Below are 18,309 nucleotides of genomic sequence, written 5' to 3'. Positions count from 1 at the left end.
TACTCCTTCTTCTTCCAGACTCATATGACTTATAGACATCACCCCACTATTCCCCTAAGCTCTGTCTCAGGAAAATTTGATGCTTTTTCCCCCTATGAAATAAATTCTCCAACTTATGCAAAACTATCATGGGATTTTAAAAACAATAATGTCTTTTCTAGGAAGGGTCCAAAATAATTTTGAGAGAGTGTGACTGTTTTGAGCCTGAGCAGAGTTTCTATTTGGTTTAAAGGTAAATGTTAATATGGTGTCATACAGTATAGGCCAAACAAAGTCTGTGTGCAGCTGCACTGCTGCTTTGGAAATAATTATATTTCCATTAATGCAAATGGTCAAAAAAGTTGATTTATCATGCATCTGTCAAATTTAGAGAGTGCATTACAGAAACTCTTTTAGAACATCCTGAGCTAACTATTCAGAAGGATGAAAAGATTTCACAAAATGGAAACTCTATAATTAGACATAGAGCAAGTACACTGTATTAAGAGAAGAGACACTGAGGAGTCCTGAGGTGTGGATTCCATTAAATTGCCTTAAATGAGCAGCATTGTAGGCACTGTATTGACTAATATAATAGGATTTACAGAATACATGAGTTTACAATATGGAGTTCTTTGCCAATTATAACCTCTTTGTGCAAAGAGGAAAATTGTACATAAGAGGTTATCTGGAACTTCTAGACAGAAAAATAGTGATGCCTATTTATAAACTGCAAAGGAATGCAACATCTCCAGTGTTAAGAGGAGGAAAAAAATTCTTCACTGTGTTACAGGCACTGACCAAGGCACTTGGGGTGTCTTGTCTGGTCTGGGACTACCAGGGATTGACACACTGGGGCACACAGAGGAGCCAGAGGAAGAAACCAAGTTTTCTTTAAGAAACATATTTCGGGGTCAGGGATTAATTTCTTTAGAGAGAAAGAGCCCACAAGACCAGCCCTTGTCAATACTCAAAAGCACAGTCTAGGCAGGCCATGGGATGTCTTTTGGTGGGGAGAGGTGGACACAAACTGCCCAGGGGATGCCCTCAGCTACTTTGCAGATCTAATCTTTAGCTATCTGTACGTGGTCTTAACAACACATATATGAAAGAGTTTGTTTTATCTGTAGTGCTGTTACTCTTTAGGAGAGAAGTATCAATTGCCTGTCAGATTGTTTTTATGACCTTGTCACACAAAGCAACAGACTCCTTTGTTTATCTACTGTGAAGCACGGGATTATCTTCAAAATGAGCTGAAGCAATGATTACAAGATGGGCAATAAACAGATTAAAATCAAACTCTAGTTGAGAAGAGCAACTCCAGTAGCTCCTGCTAAATAGAACCTTTGTAGACCAAAGTAATCTAGCACAGCATTTGGCTGACTGGGGAAAAAAACATATTTCGAACTAACTACTTTTTTTTACTGGTCTTGTCCACTGTATTCTTTGATATCAGATACTAAGTATTACCAGAAGCTGGATTCTGAAGAAATGCAGAACATTCTTCAATTCTAGTGAGAAAAATCTCTTGGCCTCATATGGCTGACCAGTTAATAATCAAAAATCAGCTTGGTCTGTCTTGCATGACAGAACAAAATTAAACAGAAATTTGGTCGACTGTGTTTGGTCCACATTCCTCATACCTGCTCTGCTGTGTATTTTTGGGTTACTAGCACCAGTGGAGGAAGGAGTACTTTTCTCTCATCTTGCTGACTGTCCGGAAAGTCATTTGAATCTCTGACTCAAAAAAGGTGCTAGATAAAAAAATTAAAAGAAATATTAAAAGAAAAAAAAATAACTTAAGAAAGAGAGAGAAAAGGATGTCATTTCCAGTTCAGGTATTATGGAAACCCCATGGAAAGAATAATAAATCATTTTCCAGCTGTAGTTATCCCCAGGGAAAATACTTGACAGCTTCTTTAAAATAAGAAATACTTTAATTACCTTCAGTAGTGTTGAACCAGCATTTAAAAAGAGGGAGAACATGTTTTTTGATTTTGATATTGACTTGTCCAATTAATTTACTAAGTCTGTGGCACTTGAACAGACCTGTGATGGATGTACAAATGACTGAGTGCCTCACTGCGTATTTGTAAAGCAGATGATTGATGTATCCCATAATTTCTTTGAGCCATAGAGCTGATTTATATGCTCTGTGCTGTATAGACATTCTCTTTGTCAGTTGGGACTGTAAAACCCCCCACAGGCAATTGTCTGCTATTCAGTCTTTCCCATTCACTGAAATTACACATAATTTTAGCCTGTGCATTTATAAACTATGCTTTGCCATTTCCATTTGAAAATGCCTTTGTGCTAAACATTTTTGACTTGTCTAAATAAATATTATCCATAATAACCCTATATCAATCCATTACAAACCCATGTAACTATGTACTGCATTTAGATTGAATCCCTGAAACAAAGCCTGTTCCCACCTCATTCGTGTGATGCTTTCACAGCTGATACTCACAGCTGCAGAGAAATCTGAGCTACAGAGAAATCTGTGATTGTTTCATTTTGCTAAAGCTATAGGATCTGCAATAAAATAATGTTTGAGTGCCTGGTCTTCATATATACAGATGATCAAATTCCAAAAGCACAGAGACCTATTGGCAGGTAAATAAGCCTGTACTTATGGGGGGAGGTAAGTATTCAAACGAACTCAATTCCAAATTCCATCAAAACCTCATTAGTGACACATTTATGTCATTAGCTGAAAGAGCTTTAGTGTAGTCAGCTAGAAACAACTATTTAGGAAATAGCTATAAGCTCTGCTGGTGAAAAATGGCTTTTTCATTAGAGACTGTCAATTCTCAGGATTAAGCTGCAACTTTGAGTTGTGATGATCCAGAAAAGACAGACTTTCTACAAGCAGAAACTACAGAATGAATAGAAGTAATAGAAGAAATACCTTCTTGACTGTTCTAATTGCTCATCTTGAACCACTTTATTCTCTAAAACTCTCTTTAATCTTCAGACAGTGCTACAATACATTACTGGAGCAGCGCATCAAGTCTGGATTCACTTGTAAATGAAAAATGATGAGAGAAGCTGTGGAGGTCCAGTGGTTGTGGATTCTGAAGTTAAATCATTTGTAGTATAGAACTATTTCCTTTACTGGTTTTAACATTTTCTTCCTTGGGATTATGTTGCAAGTGTCCTTCTCAGTATAACATGGAGCTCTGCAAAAGGTTATCTGATTGATTGGCTCTCTGTGTGTCACTTTTATGAACACAAGGGGCAGTTTCCCAGCTCAGTGAGATAAGCTCCCTTCTTCCAGTCTTAGGGGCCATAGCAAAACATACCCTGGAATCTGGAGTAACCTTCTGTAAGGGCAGGAATATTCTATGCATGAATATATTAGACTTCAGCTAGATGCCACTACGTTTGACTCGTCTGTTTTGGAAGACAGTTGCATATCCCTGTAGCTCTTTATATTTGAAGTCTGCTTATAATATGAAGTATTTTATACAAGATTTTCTTGTTGTTTCTCTGCTTAAATGGGAATTTTCCAGTTGTTTTTAATTTTCCCTTTCCAGACCTATTTCTACTTTTCAATATTACCATGGAGCTGGCAAATAAAGCACCATAATTTTTCTGGAATGATGTTAATATTTTTTTTTTCTGCCAGGTCCTTGTCCTGGAAGAAGAACAAGAAGGGACAAAAGAGAAGCCTAAACTCATCAAGATAATCTTCATAAGTCTTTCCTAAATCACTGCATGAGGCATGCCATCAAGACAACAAAGTCTGAGCTATAGGCTCAGGGACCATTTGCCTCTTTGTCTGTCCTTTGCTCCTTGAAAATGTCTTTCCAAAGGATCCTACTTACCAGGGTCTCTGACAGACACTCCAAAGTGGATTTCATTATATAATGAACAAAAAAAAGAGACAGCTTGCTCTGCAAGGCCTTTCAGAGGCATGTGTTGCCCTGGTACTGCTGCTCTCACCCACAGTAGATGAATCTATTTCACATCCTTCCCCATGTCTCTCCATATGGGACAGAAGCAGACTCAGTGGATGGAGGGCTGTACTCCTAAATGCAAGCACAGAGTGTCTGCTTTGCTGAGTGTGGGACTGACCTGAGCCAAGCTACTTTCTGTGGCATCCAGGCTGCCTTCTAGAATATTAACACTTAACTCAAGACCCTACAGGGTGTACTGAGTAGTTATAATTATTCCATCAAAGTGCATTACTGTGTTTCTGCCTCTATCAAGTGTAATCTGCCATCAGGTTATTAATTTGCCTAGGTTTGCTGGAGCCTCTCACAGTCCTCTCCAGACCTGATTTCACTGAACAATTCTGTATTTCTGCTACCCAAACTTCCTTTATAAAATCTACTTTTCTTTTCCAAATTGTCTTTTATTGCGGCACTTCTCACATGTATCGGTTCCAGGAGTATTTTTGTCCCATACTGGGCTTTCAGGATTTTCATTTCCTCTGTTGTGTATGTGCATGTGTCAGTGTATTAACTAGCACTTACCAGGGTGTAAATCACAGGGTGCCTCATTACCAAGGCGGATCATTAAATGTAGGAGGGTTATTTATCTAAAATGTGTGAGAAAACCATATTTCCCTAAAAATCCCACTCAGACTTGTCACCAAACTCTTTCTTTATGGAGAGCTAGTCAGATTTTTTTCATCTCCACATTTTCCTAGTCCATTAAAAGGCATTAATTTTTATGATGCCCCTTTATGCAAAATGTTTCATCTGAAACATATTTTTATCGCATCTCAAATGAAAGTTTCTAGAAGCTGTGTGTTATTTGTGGGAGAGATTTGTAATTAGAACTATCTCAAATAGTTGTCCGGCCTTTGGCTTGGGTACATTTCTTTCAATATTCCTCATCTGTGAAGCAAGACTTGATATATGGTTAAGTGCTGAAATCTGACTGAATTCAAGGGTTCTTCTATACACAGGATCCTTGAGAGACTTTCAGTAGCAAAATTAATTCCTGCTATGGATCTAATAACATGATCAAAAAGTGTCCATGAGAGTAATTAGCTTGCACTAAGCTGCAAAAGACTTATCCAAAAAGGTGGCAGCACTTTTCCCTGCAGCCCTAATTAAGATTCTCCTGGTGCTCCTTCACAGAAGACAGTGGGCATGGATGGACTGCCATGGGTGGAGGAAGACAAAGCAACTGCCTCAGGAGCCTCCATCTCTTTCCCATTAACTGCCCCACAGACATGATAAGAGGGGATGAAGAGATCCAAACGTGGTCCCTGATGTGGGGATGGCCCCTCCTGGGGCTGCTGGGGCCGAGCACCCTGCTCAGCACCCCCGGGTGCCCCGTCTGTCTCACAGCCACAGCCGTGCTGGACACGCTCCCGGCCAGCTGAAGTCACGTTTCCTAAATGGAGTAAAGGCTTACTGAGCTCGCCCTTTCCCTCCTGCCACCTCTTAGCTAGGGGCTGCACAGGGCTTTTGTCTGGCTATGGAAAGAAAAGACAGCTCTGGACATTCAAGGCTCTGGTCTCCTAGATAGAGATGTGTCTGTGGTGCTTCAGGACAGACGCCAGCTGATGGATAGGGCAGCAGGAGATTTTTTTAGACAAAGAGGAAAGAACAGAACAAGCCTTGAACCTAGCTCTTGGCTCTGAGAAAAAAAAAAAAAAAGATATTTTGAGCTCACTAACAAGGTCCTATCTTTTGCTTATTTAGAGAAAGGTTTGAAACAAGGGCATAACAATACAGTGCAAATGGAATACACAGGTCATGCAGAGCATAAAATAATTTTATGTGTGTGTGTGTGTGCATGTGAGTATGATTTGCTTCTTATAACCCAGCTTGGTAAACCCTCACCTGAGAGATTTAAATCACACCCAATTTTCACCATATTTGCCTCTCCCTATTTAGCAGACTGCAATGCAACTGTAAGAGATGGGTTGCCTGCTCTTTCAAAACCAGCTTACTCACACGAGGTATTCATTACACAGCATGGTAATTTATTTTGAAAGCAAATTTACCCTCCTCATCAAGCCAGTGAGTTATGTGCAACCTGAACTATGCAGATAGACATGGAAAAGTAAGGTTTGGTTATTGTAAATCACTATCCTGGCAGTGGTCCAAGCTCTTAGGGCTACAGCTGTTACACTAGTCGAGCAGATATAAGCTCCCATATAACTAATCCACATCGGTTGCAAAAAACAATAATATACCTATGTAAGCCAGTCATGTGAAAATTAGCATGATTTTCTGGCAATGCTTGGTAATTATCTAGTCCACTGTAAGCAAAGGAGAAAAAAAATAATAAAAATGCAGAGATTATACACTATCGTACAAATAACAGAGGAGACTTAATAGAGGTTACATCAGTAATAATTTTTATAAATTCCAGCTGGCACATGCCTTAATAGAAAAGCCTGGGGAAGTGGAAATGAGAGCTTATATTAAGAAAAAAAAATCATTATTTAAAATACTTTTAGTTTCAAAATAATCTTATTTACGCTATGTCAATTTTAAAAACTCCACTACATAATTACAATCACAGTAAACAAGCAGTAATGATTTTTTCCCTTGTTCTGTACTGGAAATAAGAATAGGAATACAGATACGTGTCCCCTTGGGTGATGTGTTTTAATCAGGTTGGTTTTTATAAGGCCTTTTTCAAACTGATCAGAATAACCTGAAGCCTGTCAGAAAAAAACATGTTGCCTAGAATAAGCCTTTAATAATATTTCACAGCTGATTTGTTTTTGAGTTAATTTGCCCTTGAGCAAAAGAACGGGGTCAGGTGGACCCTTGTATGGGTTGGTGTTGAGCACAGCACAAAGGAACTATAATCATGATACCAGTACCTGGTTGCAGTACTGAAAAACAGAGAAGGAAGAGCAGTGGAGAAAAAGAAACAAGAGTTATCCAGGAGAGATGACTGGCACAATCCAAGCTCCCTGCTGATTTAACAGAGATCACATTCTCTTCTCCTTGAAATACAGAACTGTTCAAGTTCTGTTCAAGTTCATTGGTTTAAAGTGAGGGGAGTTATTTCACACTTGATGCAGCTTGTGCCACTTGTAACCCTCGAACAGAATCTCACCCAGAAACTCTCTTTAAACTTTGAAAAGGTCACACCCAGAACTCCTTCAGCCTTTATTATTAAAAGCTTCCTCCTGGTTCTACTGTAGAGAAAAAGGCAGTGACCTTACGTTTAATCACATCAAGGACTCTGTGCTTTAACTTACTTAAAAGATTCCTTATGCAGGAAAGCTTTATCCAAGAAGTCTTTTGCCAGATAATGATGTTTTTAAAGCAGCGTGCAAAATACCTCCCTTGCTGCAAACTCCAGCTGCTGAGTAAGCAGCCTCTCCACTGCCTGCAGAAAGGAGACAGCGAGAGAGGTCCAGGGGAATCTGCATTCAGCCAAATCTACCTCACACGCATGTGAAACCTAATGGAAATCAGTTGTGAGGCCCTACAGCTCTGCAAGAATACATGTGATTTACAGCAGGTCAAAGGATTTGCAGAATCCTGCTGTCTTTGGTGCTTTCATTTTATAATGCTTCAGTCTGAGCAAAATTAATCTTCTTAATGAAGTAAAATGGAGGAGTAATTAGCTCCTTCACTTGCACATGTTTAACCACAATGCTTTTGCTGGGTTTCAGAAGTGCACAAGACTTCCATTTTTACCTGCTGCTTGGATTTCCCTGTTTAAAAATGCAGCAAATGTAGCTTGAAAAAAATGTTTCTGCTGTGAGCTCTATGCTAAGGCTCTGATAAATGCCTTGTCACATTTGCTCTGCTTTGTACTTGGAAAGATTCTTATTTGTTTGCTTTTATGTTTCTACAACTCTCTCCTTTTTTTTGCACACCATTTCCAGGCAAGGGATAATTCTGTCAGGGATGACAGACTCTGCAGAAAACTTTCTGTTCTGCATTTGGCTTTTCTCCACAGGGATTTTGTGGAGCTGAACAATGAAAAAAAGGTCCAAAGTCTGCCTCAGAAAAGCCCCTTCTCGACCATCTTAGCCCTCACAATTTTGCCATCTTCACCTCTGTGTGGAACTGCCCAGCACTAGATGAGGAATGGTGTCATCTATTACATACCAACGTGACTTGAGGCAAAACAGGGTTTCCCTTCTGCTAGAAGACCCCCTGAATAGTTTACCTCCTGTTTGGGAAAACTACCTAAGCCAAATTCTAATTTCTAAAAAGAAAGCTAGACGTGGTTTGGGGAGTAGAGGGGATGAAGGTGGTCTTATACTTGTTGGACAGAAGGGAAAAACTTAGCAAGTCTGGGTCCTTTTCACTATCTTGGAAAGATAACATCACCTATTCTTACCCCAGTTTCTGCAAAACAGGGAAATAATATTTATTATTATTGCTAATCTGTTCAAATACTATGAGAGTACATCACAGCACTTTAGTGAAGAGTCTTTTCCATGGGCACCAAATTTCAAGGTAGAAAGCAGAGCCCAGATGTGCACAACAGCCTTGGTCAGTAGAGTTTCAGGTTTTGGAACATCCCTTCTCTTCCAGGGGCACACAATCTCTTAAATACAGGTCCATTGTAAGTACAGACCTGTTATCAGTACAAAACATGTAAACAGAGTTTGTGGGGAGGAAAGAGTGGCTTACTTTGCAGTGTCTCTGGCTCTCCCAGGAGCAGGACTCGGCCTCCTGAGGAGCAATCCCTCGCTGGAAAGGGTGGTCACTCAGGCAGGTCTGGCAGAAGGGAGGCTCCAGCTCTGCATCCCCTGCAGGTAAATTCATCACAGTGGGCCCTGGGTATTTGAGGCTGGCATGTGGATGCTTCTCAGCGTTGACCATTGGGCTCTTAATCCACCTTCGTACCTGCCAACACAGAAGCAGATTATGGACTCTCTTTGCTTTACAGATGTTGGGAGGGCACAACAGGGTTTCCAATGAGGACAGTAGCACAGATTGGGGCAAGTAATCAGATAGGAGGATCAGGATCAATTTTCTGTAGGAAAAAGTACCAAGGGAAGTCAGGGTGAGCACACATCATCATAGCCAAGGTCTTAATGCTGAGAATTTTTTTCTGATTTGTGCAACTCTGCCATAAGTTTATCTACAAAATAAAGGCTTTATAAATATATTGAAGTATGCAGTAGACTGCTGAAAGAGAGTGATAACTACCTAAAGCAAGTTCTTCCAGCCTAAACAGCTCAGTTTCCCCCTGAGAAAAAGCAGACTGGTTTTGCAGGAATAGAATTGTAAGACTTGCTTTCTGCAGTCCTTTCTTTCAACAGCAATATCTCCTGTATCATCTCTGACTTCCTAAACTACCTCAGCCTTTTCTGTGCCTCCTATCACTCCATTCAAGAGTCAGTTTCTCTTGCTGACCTGCCCCAGATTTTGATCCTGACTCCTCTAACCAGCTAGGACCCAGTGCACTGCAGTAGGAAGGACACTGGCCACGAGCATAATGCACTGTGCTGGCAGGGCACGGTGTCAGCATTGTGCACTTTGTTTGCTTTTCCTTTCACTTCTGTGACTCTCTCTTTGATGTGAATCAACAGTATTGGATTTTCTGAGACATTAAGTGAGGAGTGAGAGAACCTCTCTGAGCTCTTTTTACAAGTTATTTTGCACTGTGAAAGCGAAAAGACCACTATGTGAGCTGTGGTATATTTGCAATGAATCTGATCAGAACTCTGTAGTTAGAATGCAAAGGATAGACAGGGATATCTCAGGACAGACTCTTCCAGCCTGGAGGGGGAAGGCTGAGACAGCCAGGGCTGACAGCCCAACTGTCCTCCTATTGAAAGGATGCAATCTCTTTCCTCTGGGATCCCTGGCCTCAGCAGCTCCATTCTTCATTAAGAGATGATATTTGCCATTAGAGGATGCTTTACATCATGAAAAAAATCCCATTTTATCTTACATTAGTCACGAGCAGGATGGCAAGTGCTTGATTAACAGTGGAAATCCATATCACAGCAACTGGTAACCAGGACCATGCATGATAAACAAACAGAATGAGACATCTCTGACTGGCCTTCTGCTGGTGACTCCTCCATGAGCAAAGCGCCTGCTCTGCTGACCTGCCGGAAATCTCAGCATTAGGAAAATTTCTCTTTCCTCTCTATGGAAACCAAGCAAATAGATTTCCTTCTGTGGGCAAATGAGCTGCTTTCCAGTGCATTCCCCATTTGCATTTTTTAGTGTCAGTTCATGTGGATAATATTACCCTCTACCTCCATGCTCTGGAGCATCCCCACAAAATATCCAGACTGCTTTAGCTTCAGATTGATGGGTTGAAGTTGTAGGGGGAAGGGATTATTTTTTTCAGATATAATTTCAACAAATATATAGAAACTGAGCTTTTAACCCAGGCAGTTTTTTTTTTTAATATATTTTTGCCAAACATAATTGATTCTGTGATTGTTAAGCACATCATTAAATATATTATTCTCCCCAAATAAATACACAGTTATGTGTCTTGATCTAATTTCAGATTTTGGTGTGTTGGAAATAATTATTATATTCATGGTAAAATTAAAAGTAAAGCTTAATTTCCTAGTGTAGTTTTATTACAGGAAGCATTCAATATATTTAATGTGATTCTGAAGGAAGTAAATGTCAAATTTGTTCTTTTCAAGATATACCTGGTGGTCAGTTAAGTATTTTCTGACCTGGTTCTGCCTTTTTTCCTCAACATCGTGCAACTTCAGTCGTTTCACTATTGGTGCACACAGTGTGCAGAAATGTGCATGAATAAAGAACCAAACTGACAGCAGAAAAGGACCAGGGCTGCAATGAGCTGCAGGTTCAGTCTTCCTTAAAATTCAGGAAACATAGGCCAGTCTTTTGCTTGAGACTTCTCAATTGCATATGGAATTCAGATGTAAATGTGAATCTAAGGTTTCATTAAGGCCCTATGATATTTGGTTTTGTGCTATCAAATTAATGACATTTGCAGTGATACAGTTATAAAGTAATTTCTATTGTAACCTCACCTGTTTTTTCACTCTCTTGTGTTTCCATTTACATATCTCTAGCCTTCCTGTGTAAGAAAAAGCATTCAATATGTGACCTGGGTGCTCCTGATACACCAAAATGTGTTGGTATTGAATGATCTTGTAGCTGTACCTTTTAATGGCAATGAAATATACATTCTGCAGTTTAATTATCATAAATTAAAAATTAACCACTGGTGCTTTAATGATGAGGGAAAGTAACAGAGTGCATTTTATGAAGCTGCACACACCAGAATGCAGATGGCATTTCTCTCTCTAGCATCAGCAAGTGGTTCCTGAGTTCACTCTGAATTCTGAAGAATTCTTCTTTATTTATTATTTATTCCAAGCTGACTCCTGATTTGAAGCCAGATACACATCTTTTTTTTATGGATTACTTATTGCTGTTTAAAAATGTTGGTCTAAACCAAAGTTTTCACATGATAGGTCCATATTATTTATATATTATGGCCTGTACTGAGAGATTAAAAATAAGCACGATCATGAACACTGCTCAACAATATGAACTCTGGTCATATTGTTGTTCTGTTGAATGAAGCAGAGTTCTGGGGAAACTAAGGAGAAAAAAATTTCAGGAGAATCCAGCTTTGAGATTGTATGAACCAGCACGATTGTTTGGTTTGATTTTTTTTTTCTAATGGTTGGAAGAAGTTCCAATAGGTTAGCACACCCACAAATGCACTGTCAGAGGAGAGCTTTAAAAGTAGTTTATCTTCATTAGGTCGGACAAAGTCCAGGTTCACGTACATCCAGTCCAGGACGCCGTGCTGACTCAGCAAGACATGAATAACATTTCAATAAACTTAACTGAGTCACTCTGAAAAGCAATGTACAACCAACAAATGCCAGTAGGAGCCCAGGGCCTGCACAGCTGAGCCCAGGGAAGTTGTTTTTCTTTCCTGTGCAGCCTTTGCCCCTGAGTGAGGCGCTCCTGGTACCCGCCCACGTGCGGCGCTGGGGCTGGGCTGTGGCGGTGCCAAGGGGCTCTGCCAACGCCCGGCGTGCCGGGCTGCTCCCAGGGCTCGCCCACATGGATGGGCTAAAGTCTGCTCTCTAGTCACAAGCCACGGAAATGCACATCCAGCCCTTGTGTGGGCACCTTGGGTCAGAGTTATGGGGGGTTTAATTAGCTCTGCAGCCATTTACTCCACTTATCTGAGTTAAAATTTCAGGTTTTATTCCGATTTGAGAGGTTCAGGAGGACTTTAATGACATTCAACTCCTCTAATTTCACTTCTTCAGCTAATTCAGACTAATGCCCCTCAGTATCCCTTTGCAGACAAACCCTACATTTGATTTTGAAATAAGATTGAGTAAAATGCACAGAAGAGTGTAGAAAATTCAATGATTCACCACTGACTTTCAACATATATCCATATGGGTCCAAAGTCATTGAAAATACTGATTTGAAAGTAGGAACTGGCCGCAACTTCAAAGCGGCAATGTCAAGATCAGACTTTGGAAGAAAACCAATTTCTCTGGCCATTGCTATGCAGGTCTTGGGTTTCTATTGATGCTTGTAGATTATATATTACTTTTCAGAGGGCCTCAGTTAAGTTTATTGAAGTGTTATGTATATGTATTAGTCACTGAATTGTAAGTCTACACTATAGGCTTTTGTCTAGCTTTAACCTTAATAGACTTCAAAGATTTTTTGAGGTTTTAATATTTACATTTACATTAGACAAGTGCCTTAGATCTATAGCTCTGTTTGACTTGGGCTATCTTAAATGTTACTATGGGACTCAAAGTGCAAAAGTTCATTTCTTTTTAATTCACTTCCCCTAAAAAAAATCCTACACTGGATTGCACAAAACGTAAAAGAATTTTAAAGAAATTTCTCAGAGTTTCTTCACTGATTTCACAAATTAACAGGTAGCAGATGATAGTTTGCTATTTAGGGCATTATGTGATCATAGAATCATAGAATGATTTGGGTTGGAAGGGACCTTAAAGATTATCTAGTTCCAATCTCCCTGCTGTGAGCAGGGCTACCTTCCTTATGACAAGGTTGCTCCAGGCCCCATCCAGCCTGGCCTTGAACACTTCCAGGGATGGGGCATTCATAACTTCTCTGGGCAATCTCTTCCAGAGCTTCACCACTGTCATCATGAAAATTGTCTTGCTAATACCTAATTTAAACCTCTTTTTGTGTGAATTTGGTCCTTCTCCTGTCACTACATGCCCTTGTGAAAAGCCTTTCTTTACACTTCCTGTAGGGCCCCTTCAGGTACTTGAAGATGCTGTAAGGTCTCCCCAGAGCTCAAATAGCAACGTGCTAGGTGCATAATTCTTTATGGCACTGTAAGGAATATTTTATTATTCAAATACATTTTTTTTTTAATTCTTATCAAGATATCCACTACCACTAAATAAACTAGAGCCTGCTCCTGTTCAGAGCAATCCTCCTCTGAACTTCCTCTGATAACTTCTGTACTTTTTTTTCCAAGACAAGGCCCAGCAATTTCCTCCACCATTATAGAGTATAAGCATCAGACTCTAAATGTGTCTGAGATAACCAGCTTTAATATAACTATGTATTTGAATTATTTCTTAAAATGAAGAGTTTTGAGGTTGTCAAAGCAAATAATTTTAACTTTTCCAAAATCAAAACTTTCACATTTTCAAGTCAAATGACATTTTTCTTTCTTTTTATTATTGTTTTTATTGATACAGAACAAATTATTTGGAAGAAATGCAGTCAACTTCACACTCACAGACTTTCATGACTGAGAGTAAACACTTCTCCACCCTGCCACATTTTAATTTTTTTTTCTATTGGTGGTTCTGTGGGACCATCAAAGGAGCTCTGGAAGTAGTCAAAATTGTTTGGTATTTCTGGCATTTCTTGCAATGATAACAAATAAAATTGATGAAAATTTTCAAGAAAAGTGAGTTCTTTCAAGAAAAGTGAGTTCAAAGGAGTGTTCTGCACCCTTCTAATCTGTAGCCATGTTTCACTAATCCCAAACTAAATTGAAATGTGACTGTTGCTAGAGAGCAGCTCTAAATACCCTTTTCCCAAGCATGGCCTGTAGCATTGCTGAAAGGTCCACAAGTATTTTTTAAAGGCTCTTTATTTTCTGAGCCTTGTTTTCTCAAGTTTCTTTGTTTGCTTTACTTTCTAAAAACATGATATCCAACAGTGATAATCTTAGACTTGAAAATTGCCAGATGTGATTAAATGAGATTTGCCAAGTTCCAGGGGTTTTTTTTCACTCCTGGTTTCTCCTGTTATGTAATAGCAAACAGATAAAGCTTTTAATTTCATATGGCTCAGTTGTCAATGGCATCAGTTGACTCAGCACATTCTGCACTTTAATCGGTTATCCATAGGCCAGTCCCCATCACTGCAATTATGAGGAATGTTTTCCATGAGAGAAACACCAGCCTGTTCCCTGCAGCCTCTACCAATGCAGATGTGGCTCTTGCTCAGAGGAAAAAAGATGCCAGTGGCACCAGTGACCATCTTGGAACATCCTCCCTATTTCTGGAGGCTCTGAAAAACCTGGTGCTTCGCAGGACAAGATGAGCTTCTTTGCTGGCTTCTCAGCTGAGCACTTGACCTTCAGAACTGATGAATACACAAAAAAAGAAAAGGCAGGTTATGCAAGACATAATGTCTTGCAAGATTAGGCCCTTTGTAATTGTGGCAGTCACTCCACTGCACTAAGACCCCGTGTCTGATGTGGACTGTGGATTTTAGAAGGATTTGGCAATAAGGTGGGAAGATACACATCCTGGAGTAATATTTGTGTGAAAGAAAAACAGCATAAGATTATAGACAAATTTAGATGTTTAAAATTGAAGACATTTGCTGAGGACTGAGCACAAACTGGATGATGGAATGGCTTGAGGAGAACTGTGGGAAAAACTTCTTGGAGGTCCAGTACTATCAGGCAGTTCTCAATGAAACATCACACCCATCAACACAATAGTATCAAATGTAATCTGACAGCCTGTGCAACCCTGTGCTCTGTGCAGCAGCATTTTCTCCCTCTGAAACTTTGGACGGGCTTTTTTTCATATTTTTGTGGGAAATTGGAATAAACCACTCTATGCCCTTGAATTTTTCTGTACTTAAATGCCATTCTTCGTGAAAGTTTGTTTGCATCAGTTATGGGTTATTTTGGCTCTTAGTCAGCTCCTTTGCTCTGCATGTTGAATTTCAAAGCCTCTGGATATTCTTTTCCCTGCCGGACACAACCAAACGCCTCGAGTGTGATCTAGGTCAGTGCATGCGCCTGTGTTTGAGTTCTGCCTCCCTCTGATATCAAATGTACATTCCCCCTTCTCCAGTTGCTGTTCATCTGATCCCTTCTTTCCTTTTCCTGACGTTATCTAATTGCACCCTGGACAAGGATTTGAATTTTCATCCATTATGTAAACCCGAGGTGGACACAGAGCTCTTGGAATCATCTCCCCCGAAGTCTCGAGGGCGACTGTCAGGAAACCTATTTAAATTACAATTAGGTAGATTAGGGAATGAAAAGCTCCATTGTTCAAACTGTATACAGTCATCTACTTGAGTGGAAAGTGGTAAACGAGAGGCAGGCTGATTAATGCCCCGACTGAGATCCAGCGCTACTCTCTCGCTGACTCTGACATTTAATTTGTCATGTCCCATGGGAAATGCGGCACAGCAAAAGAATCACTTTGTCAAATCACCTCGAGCTATTTTTTTCCCTGCAGATCCCTGAAACACACCACTTTGTTGATTAATAATCACATTTTATTTTAAAAGGGAAAGTGAAGGGCAACTCGCTGCATAGTCATCATTTGCTGCTTTCCCTGCAAAGCCGAGAAGCCGCTCGCTAAAAAGCAGACAGAGGCCAAATAGCAGAGCACTTCGTTTCTGTCCGAGGCTGGATGTACATGCCTTGGATTCAAGGAGAGTTTAACCCTCCAGCTGTGCCAGGAAAAAGGTTACCTGCATGTGAGGGGGATCTGGGGAAGGACAGATTTGCCACAGCTCGGGATGGAGAAGTGCAGGGAATGTTTTTCACAGGAGCCCCAAGCACACTTCGGTATTGCAAGGGAATATACAGCATCTGGCAGAAATCACATCTATCCAAGGGAAGGGACAGCAAATATTTCAGTACTTGTTGTTGTCATCACTTGCAATGTTAACACATCAAGTAAATAAGGCAGATTTTTATGATCTTAAGTGTGAATGACATGTCTCCGGGCCACAGAAGAAAGTCAGCAAAGGCAAGATTCTTCAAAAAATATATGTCAACATGTGACTGCATTCAGGCACTAATCCCAAAAGTTGATGGGTACCAAAACAACTCCAGGAATCTGGAGTCCTCTAAGTAGGCGTTTAAATATTTCTGCTGAACAAGTTGTAAATCATGTAGTTCAAGGCATGAAGAGCAGCAGAAAAGTTAGGCACATCGGTATTGCAAATAACTACTGTCAGTGGGCACAGTGCAAACTGCCTGGTTGATTTTCCTGTTCCAGTAAATGGGAAAGCTTTTGCCAGCTCCAGTTGTGCAGGAGAAAGTTTGTAAAACCCACATCTCACATTAATAGCTAAATTAACTTTTGCAGTGCCCTCACACTGGTTTTTTGTAATGCGGCACCAAAAAATTCTAAACAACTGAATAGGCACCACTTAGGATTTTCCTCTTTTGCTCCCTCTCATAACCTTATAACAATTGTTAGTGTCATGGGATTCTTCTCTCTGTGAGTGAATAAATAAATAACTGATGTGTTGGAATCAGGTAAGAGCTCTTGGATCAATTGCAAGCACTGATGGCACTTGTTACTACACGAGATGGGACAATAGATTCATTGTCCCTTCTGGTGTATAAACACCCTCTGCGTATTATGTCAAAGAGCAAAACAAAACAAAATGGGCTTTATTGTGTATGTGCAAGTGTAATCTTTCCAGGCTACCAAGTTAAAAGTGCTTTTCATCTAGATCAAATAAAAACAACACAAACAATACAACCCGAAATCCTATCCAAACAGTCTGAGGCTGCTCTCTGGTACCTTCTTTCCTCTATTCCATGTTTTATGTGAGCAATGCCAATTGTCAGTAAGCCTAGGCAACATTTATTTTAACTCCTGCTTTGATAAACACCACATCCCACATCTATTAGTCAAAGCCTCAAATCAGTCTGCATGGTACTGTGAGCATCTGATCCGGGCACAGGAATGAATGCTTGGATGTGAATGGCAGCAAAGGTAGGTGAATGAAAAAATTCCAGGCAAAACAAAGATACCTCAGTGTACATTTTCTCCATCTCAGTTTCCTGATGCAATGGTTATTTTGCATCCTTCAGTAATCTGGGCTGAAATAGCCCAGCATTATAAAGTTTAACTGCAGAGCAAGAATAATGACTGCAGTGGCAGAACATTAGGGATGACTGGTTACAGCACCAAGTCCCATTCAGTAGTCATCCTTAACTATTCAAAAGCTTCATACTGTCAGAGCAGGGAAGCATATTTTGTGTGGCCTGAAATTAATAACTTCCCTATTTCAAATTTGAGCCTAACTCTACACTTCACTAATCTCCTTTAGATCTGCCAGAAGGTGACCCTTCTAATTTATTATATAACTTTGCACAGTATCCTAATTTTTGTCAATCTTTAAAGCAACCAGGACCACTAGACGAGCTGATTTAGGACGCCTGGTCCTTCTGGCCCTGTGAGAGAGACATGCCAAAATATTCACAGAGCTGTGAGACAGACCATACACCTTAGAAAGCTGCAGTATTCCCAGAGGGGTTCCCGATGAAAGATGCCAGTAATTTTTTACAGATCAGCCTTTGACAGGTCCCTGGGACCTGGCAGCAGGCACTTGTGCTGTGCAGGCCTGTGTGTAGAGAGGCATGGCAGTGCCATGGGGGACTTGCCACAGCCTTGGTCAAGCTTGAGCACTCTGGGGCTGTCCTGTCATCTATCAGACTGGGTAACACAGACAGGCAAATGTCCTTGCTTTTCTTTTCCAAGTCAAAGGAGATACTGAGTAATAGAATCACAGAATAGGTTTGGGTTGGAACAAACCTTAAAGATCCTCCAGTTCTCAGCCCTCTGCCATGGGCAGGGACACCTTACACTTTACTGGGTTGCCTAAAGTCCCATGCCACTCAAATCAGCCATTTCTAAATGGCATCCCAGCTGAGATGCAGTGTGCAAAACACCAATAAATTTCTATCAGGATCTAAAAGATTGTTTTATACCAAACCATACAAGAACTTATGGCTTAAAAAACCATCATCAGCAGGGATTTAAGCTAGGAGGAGGATTTATAGTTCAAGTGTTTTGACAAATTAATTCATTGCCACATGTGACCAATTCTTATAAGATCATTCACTGATTTTCATCACTGATTTTTTCCCCACTAGGATGATAAATTGAACTTATGGAAAGCAGACCAC

The 18,309-nt window shown here is 40.2% G+C and overlaps 1 protein-coding gene across 1 annotated transcript in view; it reads right to left on the bottom strand.

Moving 5' to 3' along the window:
• The window catches only part of SGK1 (serum/glucocorticoid regulated kinase 1), a 70,161-nt gene that overhangs the window by 38,372 nt on the left and 13,480 nt on the right, over nucleotides 1–18,309 (bottom strand). The window contains exon 2 of the mRNA XM_058020679.1: nucleotides 8,556–8,771. Coding sequence (XP_057876662.1) covers nucleotides 8,556–8,771 — 216 coding nt within the window. The remainder of the gene's footprint in view (nucleotides 1–8,555; nucleotides 8,772–18,309) is intronic.

This window comes from Melospiza georgiana, chromosome 3 (genome assembly GCF_028018845.1).
Source record: "Melospiza georgiana isolate bMelGeo1 chromosome 3, bMelGeo1.pri, whole genome shotgun sequence".
In the NCBI taxonomy this organism is placed as follows: Eukaryota; Metazoa; Chordata; class Aves; order Passeriformes; family Passerellidae; genus Melospiza; species Melospiza georgiana.
The sequence above is the reverse complement of the archived record's forward strand: the minus strand, read 5'-3'. Positions and strand labels throughout refer to the sequence as shown.